This window comes from Mesitornis unicolor, unplaced genomic scaffold (genome assembly GCF_000695765.1).
Source record: "Mesitornis unicolor isolate BGI_N332 unplaced genomic scaffold, ASM69576v1 scaffold32111, whole genome shotgun sequence".
Taxonomy (NCBI): domain Eukaryota; kingdom Metazoa; phylum Chordata; class Aves; order Mesitornithiformes; family Mesitornithidae; genus Mesitornis; species Mesitornis unicolor.
This window is the reverse complement of record NW_010164969.1, coordinates 1,497-9,216: the sequence shown is the minus strand read 5'-3', so window position 1 is coordinate 9,216 and position 7,720 is coordinate 1,497. Positions and strand designations below refer to the sequence as shown.

At 53.2% G+C, this 7,720-nt stretch overlaps 1 protein-coding gene across 1 annotated transcript in view; it reads right to left on the bottom strand.

Moving 5' to 3' along the window:
* Positions 1-4,069: 4,069 nt before the first annotated feature.
* LSM4 (LSM4 homolog, U6 small nuclear RNA associated (S. cerevisiae)) overlaps positions 4,070-7,720 on the bottom strand; it is a gene marked incomplete at its 5' end in the record, with an annotated part of 5,036 nt that continues 1,385 nt past the window's right edge. Inside the window, 2 exons of the mRNA XM_010194487.1 lie at positions 4,070-4,174; positions 6,238-6,421. Coding sequence (XP_010192789.1) covers positions 4,086-4,174; positions 6,238-6,421 — 273 coding nt within the window. The remainder of the gene's footprint in view (positions 4,175-6,237; positions 6,422-7,720) is intronic.

Below are 7,720 nucleotides of genomic sequence, written 5' to 3'. Positions count from 1 at the left end.
GGTGGGCCCAGGCCGGAGGTGATGGCTGTGCCGGTGCTGTGCTGGCACCATGCCCTCTGCCCTCCCGGTGTGGGCGTGGGGACAGCATGGGACAGCACAGGGCCACAGAAGACACAGGTGACATCCAAAACAGAGCTGGGACAGCCCCCAGGGAAACTGAGGCATGACAGGGCAGAGACCAACAGGGCCCTCCTCTCCCCCAACAGCTGCAGTTAATTAAACGCAGTTGATTAAACCCCAAGTAAACCAAGAGCGTGACCAAGCCTCGTGCCTGGGGTCCTCCTGCCCCCGGTGTCCTGACCCAGAGGGGAGCAGTGGTGTCGGTGTCCCCAGGGGCTCAGCGGGTGCGGGGGGCCCTGGTAAAGCCACCGTCCGCGTTTTTCCGCCACAAACCCCATCATTAGGGGTGCGGCCAGACCGGCAGGTTCAGACTTTCCGTCCTCATGAAATGTGGCTGGCAAGGGACAGGGACTGAGGGGGGACAACAGGGACTGGGGGGGCAGCTCCCGTTGTTCTGGCACCACACAGGGACCACCTGGCCAGGGACGCACCCCACAGCCCCCAGTGCGATGGGATCCAGCACCAGCTGGCGGGGGCCCCCCTGGAAGAGCAGCTTGGCCTGTGGCCATGGATGTGAGCCACAAGCCACGCTTGGGCCCAGCCACTGCTGCTGGCAAAACCCCACTGCCACCCCCCCTGGTGTTACCCCCGAGGGTCACAGTCCTGCCATGTTCCCATCACCCCCAGGACTCATCCTGCGTGGCCCTCATCCCCAAACCTAAGTCACCGTGAGATGTCTCGCCGGTGGCAGCCCGATGCCTGCAGTGTGCCAGCAGCTTCATTTTCTTAATGAGCATTTAATGAGGGCTGTGATTCAGCAGCCCCTTCCGCCTCCTTGGAGAGCAGCCCCGTGGGGAGCCTGAGCAGGGCTGTCCCCATCCACAGGGCCGGTGGCAGTGCCACTGTCACCACAGATGGAGCTGCTATTCCTGGAGGTGCCGGAGCCCAGCTCGGCCCTGAGTGCCCACTGAGTCACGCAGCGCCTCACCAGCTGCCAGCTGGGCTATATTTACCCCAGAGCGGGCACCAAGGATTTCGGATGAACCCACGCTGCCAGCGCCGGACCTCAGCGAGGCACGAAGAGCCTGGAGCAAGGCTGCGCTCGCCAGAGCATCCTCACAACTCCGGTTCTCCCCATTTCCCTGGCCTCAACGGGACCATTCCCTGAATGCAACCAGCTCCATCACACCAGATCCTGCTCTGGCCAGGGGACACAGTGACACCCATGGCTTCAACTGAGGACGTGGACAAGATGCACACAAGCTACTGCAGCTGTGCCTGCATCCCCCTGCCCCCCGAAAAGGGAGGGAGCAGGAAAGTGTTTGGCACCCCCGGATTTGCCCCGTGGGCACTGGGGAAGCCGCCTCTGCCATCGCTGCAGGGAGAGAGGAACTGAGAAAACAAGAAGTCACCAGCCACCAGCGCCTGCCCCCAAATCTGTGCCACCGGTCCCCGAGGGGCCTCCAACAATCAAAAACAAGAATTAAAAAAAAAATAGAAAGAAAGAAAAAGAAAACAGATTTTAAAAGGAAAAAGGAGGAGGGTTTGATGTGTATTTTTAGTTGCTTAGCGCAGCCCTGAAATATTTCGGCAGCCACTCCCTCCGCGTTGCAGGCGGCTGCTGTGTAACTATTCCCGCGCTGCCTTTTTTCACCACCAGTTATGAGTCACCGCAGCGCCAGCACCAAAGACATGGCCCCACAGAGCTGCCGTGGGCCTGGGCACCATGAAAATGGCATGGGAAAGGGTCTCCAGGGTGGGCTTTGCTGCATTCCCCCCAAACCAGCCCGTTTTTCCAGCTGGGATGCCGTCACCCTGCCTGGCTGCACACACCCACCCACGCTGGCAGTGCAGCTCAGGCCTTTTTCCTCCTCTGGTTGTTGCTCTTATCTCGCTCCTCCCCATTTTGTTGGTTTTTATTCCCTGCGCTGCCACGGGGCAGGGCTGGAGCACCCAACAGCCCCAGACACCCCTTTCTGGGGCAAAAAGGCCCAAAGCCGCAGGCTCGCTGCCGCTCACACGCGGAGCCATCTTCCACCCAACCTCCTGCAGGGGCTGCGCAGAAATATTCTTACAGAGGTGGAAAACGGAAGTGGGGAAGGCTGCTAAAGCCCGTGGTTATAATTAAACGAAAGCAGAACTTAACGAGCTCCAACGCCGAGGACACAAGGCGTTCGTGGAGGACTCTACCCCGCGCTGAAACCAAAGGTCCTGTTGTTGCGGTGAATATCGATCCGGCCAGAGCAGACCTGAAATCCAGACAGCGCCACGGCCGTTTCCCTTTCCACCAGCACGGCCATAACACGTGGATGTTCTGCGGCTTGGAGGGACCTGCGAGGGAGGGAGCAGGTTGGGAAGGGAAGGGAAAGTCTGACACGGCTCAGCCCTGGCCCTGTGCAAATGCCACCCGGGTGTTTACGGCGAGAGCGAGTTTCCAGGAGTGAGGACACGTGTGCCCCATTCCCCGTGCCTGGATTTGGCTCTGTGGCAGACACCGGCTCAGCCAGGAGGGGAACCAAGAGCTGCATTTGCTGGTGAACGCCTCGATGAGGAGAAGCAGCCGTGGGGAACAGCGGCTGCTATTAGAAACTAAAGGTTTAGCTCATCTGTTTGGGGATTTATTACTGATACCGGGGCTTAAGGTTTAGGTGAGGCCGGGTGGCTGTGGGGGCAGGCAGGGCTCAGAGCCATCGCAGACAGAGACCGGGACTCATTCAGTACAGGTTGGCGATTTATTCCTACTCACCACTGCGCACAAGTTCTAGAAACATTAAAAAAATAAGTCTCTATAAAAGCATGTTCTTTACTCCTTCTCAATACAGTGGTGATGGCAGAGAGTAGGCTTCAGTTGCAAAAAAACCCCAAAAGAAAACAGTTCAGAACAAGTCACAGTATCAGATTTTCCCCCAAAATTAAACTATTTCATCCATTCAGGGGGGTGAGCCTCTTTCTCCCCCCATGCAGACATTAAATTCAGATCAGCTGGGATATTTTGGGAGTGCATTTTGCTCATGGGACCCTGCACCTCATGGAAGACTGGAACAGCTCAACCTGGGAATCACCGGAGCCTCCTCACCCTACAGAAGGGACAGGTTCACACGTGGTTCTGCATCCTCGGGGAAAGATCATCAGTGAGGAGAAAAGAAAATGCTGAGTACGTACGTGAAGTCAGTCACCAGGTACAAGAAATAAGCTTGAGAAACACTGTCAGAGCTCGGGGCACAAGGGAGATTTCAAATTGGGAGGGGGGGGAAATAAATCAACAGCTCGGTTGCTTTGCAGAAGAAAAACAAATCATAAAGAGTAAGGGGCACGTCAGCCTTCTAGAAGAGAACACAGAAAATCCTTTTCTTTAAAGGATACTTCTAATCTGAAGTCAAATTAGTAACACACTAATTAGGAAACCCTCATTAATCACAAAGCTCTCTTGGAAAAAACCCTCGAAGGCCAATGCAACATTCATCCCCAGTTCTTTAGTTCACAGGAGAGACAGAACTGACTGGCCAGAAACAGAGGATAAGCAATAGCTTAAAAGTTTGTTGTTTTCTTAAGAAACCAACCAAACAAACCCTTAAGACTACTCCTGTAAAGATACAATATCCTCAAGTTCAGTGTTTTTTAACCAAAACACACACATCTGTTACAAATGCAACGAGTTATCCAAGTTTCAAGTATAAAAGAAAAATTCCAAACAGCCCAGAAAGCGTTTGCCTTCATTCTCACACCACTGTGTGGGACAGTATTTTAAATTAAACCTGGTGACCCTGGCAAATTAAATAGTGCTTTCACTCTCAGGAGAAGGCAGAGCTTAGGGCCTTAACTGGGACTTTCTTTAAGTATTTCCAATGACTTGCTGACTACGAGGAGTGAACAGCTCCTCTTTACCACATTAAATAGCGAGGGTTTCCAAATTACGTGATTCGGGCACTCATCAACTGACGGAGGAGTAGAAAAGGAACGTTTTTGAACACGTGGCAATCCTGAGGTGATCAAACGTGAGCTGCATCGCGGGGCACAGGAGCCTCTCATTGCTTCGCCGATTGCCTGCCCGGCTTCTTCTCCTGCTGGCCTCTTCCGCTGCCCGGAATTCCTCGGCCACGGCCACCAAACACACCTGCGGGGCAGAGAGAAAGAGCAGAATACAACGGCATCAGCATAACCAACACCATCACCCAAAAAGAGCTTTACCCTTGTTTTACCCAGACGTGCACCCGTTTTCTCATCTTTGAAACAGAAATGGGATTTTTAGATTTCTCCCTTGCCCGTTCTGGACCCCATATTCATGACGTGCATAAACTCATCCCCACAGCACGTTCAGTGATGTCTCCCCAGGGTGTTAATGTGTAATCATCATCAAACCAACTTATTCTGAAAAATGGAACCAAGGAAGACACACACGAGCACCCTCGTACCCAAAAGATGTGACTGTCTTTGTCGTGGGAGCTGCTGAGCCCACCCTCACCCTCCCCTCCCCTCCCTGCTCAGATTCACCCCAATTCCACGCCATAATTTTTAATCTCGCCGCGCAGGCGATAAAGGGGCCGTGGGTTTGCCCCTCCAGCCACCTCAGCACAAAAAGCAGAGCCCAAGAAGACCCATCCTGGGCTCCAGAGCCCTCTGCTCTGCTCGCTCCACCGAGGAGATGACCCTAAACCAGAGGGAAAAGGAATTGCTCCGGACCCTGCAGCCCCTGGGATGCTCACATGACTCCAGCTGCTCCCAGAGGGGCAAAGGCTGTCACACTTCTGAATTTGGCGAGCCCAGAAGTAGAAGACGAAGGATTACCAGTGTCAGAAACAATAATCCTTTCAACTGCATGCACAATTATAGCTTTCCTTCTGCCTGCTGGCCTCCAGACAAAATTGTCCTGCTTTTTTTTCTTTCTTTCTTTTCTCCTACCTTCATGTCTCAGTAATGAGGGCCAAACCTTTTAGCTAATTAGCAAATGCCAAAGCTTCCCTTTAAAATATTCCATCAGCGAATTTAAGCTGCACATCAAAACAGCAGGGAACTCCACCTCAAATAGAGCTCAGCTCCGCTCTCCACAAGGTGGATATTTCCACAGCAGAGAAAATATTTCAGCTACAGCATTTGTCCAAATAACCATATCCCAGAAAGCTGTTATGCCAAGGCCTTTGGACACGGCAAAGGGAAGGAGGGAAAATAAAGGCGCCTTCAGATTTGTAAAGGTCACTTTTGCATGCTCAGAGCTCCCAGGAGGTAGCAGAGGCAGCAGAAATCACAGAGGATTTTCCTACAGAAGCCCCTGGGAGTTGCAGATGCCGCACGTCCTGATGTAGGTTCCAGCCATGCCTTGCATCGTCATAACGCAGGCAGCTCCTTAAGGCTTTTAAAACCTAAGCTTTCCCTGGCCAAACCCAATTTTGCCATAGCAACCGAGCGCACTCGCGACTTTAAGCTGCTACTGCAGGGCAAGCCTGTCCTGAGCAGCCCCGGAGCTGAGCAAGGTGACCACAACGCGAATCACAAAGACGTGGTGGGAGGATGAGCAGGAGAGGAATGGCTCTGGGCTTCCAGGTGGAGAGTTTGGGGAGAAAAGAGCAAAACTTTCCCAGCTGAGAGATCCCCCAACTGCATGAAGTCAGACAGGGAAGGAAGAGCTGTCTGGGGACCTGTTTCTTCCTGAACAGCAGAAACATGAATTCGTGTTGAGCAGGAAGAACACAAACCCTCAGATTTTTTTTTTAAATAAATAAATCAACAAGTCAGGAGATCAAAAGCCCCATTATAACAGGAGAAAAGATGATGTTTTTCTATCACTGCCGTGGTCAGAGCCCAGTCTATTTTCAAACAGAACAGCCATTTGTTTCTCTCCCAGACTCGCTAAACCAACAGACACCAATTTTGCAGGGCCGTGCTCCTGAATGAGCCAGGAGGGGTAGAATTGGCCGAGTTTAGACTCTTAAGCTCCTGCCCAGCCCCAGTAATGAGGGAGGCACATCCCTGGCACGAATCCTTCCTATTCTTTGGCAGAGGCTGCCCAACAAGCGAGGCAACGCACTCGCTTGACAAGATCTCGTGCAGGAGCGGCTCCAGCTTCTCCCAGACACCCAGCCCTGGGTTCAAAGCCAAGAAGCAAGAGCCATCCCTTGCACAAGAGGTGAAATTTAAAGGCAGGGATCCCTCTCTGAGCTGAAAAACAAACAGGATCGTTACCTCGTCCAGCACCTCCAACACCACGGCCCTTCTGTTGCTTCTGCTGCTGCATCCCACCACGGCCTCTGCCCTTGGACACCACCTCTTCTTTCACCATGTCAATAATTTCATCGGGGATACGCAGGTATTTAATCGTGCTGCCACGAATGTAGCACTCTGGCATCCTCCAGAACTTGTCTCCATCCTGTTGGGGAGCAATGTGTTAGGCTACAAACAAAACCAGGTGCTTTTGTGGGACTTTTGGGGCATTTTGAATATTTTCATCACTTCTGGAGAGCGTGACAGCTCCGCCAATGTTTTCTGAAAGCATTTTTCTCTAGCTAGTTGCAAAAAATGGTGGGGTTTTTTCCTCCAAAACACATAGCCCTACAACCTGGGAGGGGAGGGCATTCAGCCACAAGTAACTGTAGCTTCCATTTTTCCACAACTGCTTCTAACCCTCGCAGAAAACAAAGGAAGAAGAGGCTGAGGAAACAAGCACCTTCCCCTCTCGTATACGAAAGGAATTGAAAGTGGGATTAGAGAGGCCGGTGTGGTAAATGACAACAGCTACGAACAACAAACTCTGTTAAGAAAAAGGCAGTTGCAGCAGAGACGTGAGCCCGGCCGGGTTTCTTCTCCAGCAGCCTCAGCTGGGAGTTGCCGCCTGCCTTCACTGCTCTGGGGTGTGGACGGAGCAGCGGGGCGGGTTTGGAGCCAGCTGGATGCTGGGTGGGAGCTACTAGAGCACGGCAACCGCGGCTGTGGAAAAATCAGGAGCTTACAGATTATATACATGTATTTATAAAAAAAGAAAGATTTCAGGTGCCCATTTACGGAGCAGTTGTCGCTATATTTTGTTTCTTCGTTGTTTAATGAAGTTTCAGGGCTTTTCTAGGATGTAACCTCTCAGGGCTTCACCTCCCGCATACCGAGGGCGGCTGTGGGAATAGGAATTGAGTGTCGAAGCTGAACAACAACTGAGCTGGGGGCGGGGATGGGGACCCGCCTCCCTCTGCACCGCCACCACAGCCCCGGCTTGGCGGCGGCTCTGTCAGGGCTTGGCTGCAGATGGGATCGCTTGAGCCCAGCGATTCTCAAGCGGCAGCACGCGGATGAGGTGTCTGTCGTGTCCCAGAGGAGTGGGTTAAACGAGAACGCCTCATTCCTCCTCTCCTGGGAGGAAATAATTGGATCCCCCCCACACCCCAGGAGTTATTTGGGGCAACGCTGCCTGTACAGACAAGTCCTCTGCGCACAAGACAAGACAGAAACAGTCCTTCTTCCAAAAAACACCCGGCAAACCCCACCCTGCTTTGGCTCTGCCTCCTGCTCCTTGGCTCGGGATGCAGGAAGGGATGGAGCCAGGCTCCCTCGCTTCCTTGTTCCGGCCTCCCCGGAGTAAACAACCGGGGCTGCCGGTCCCTCGCCGCTCCGTGCCATCTAGTGGCCAGTGCCACCCGTACAGCTCCAGCAGCGGGCCCCCACCTGCCTTTCTCCCCGC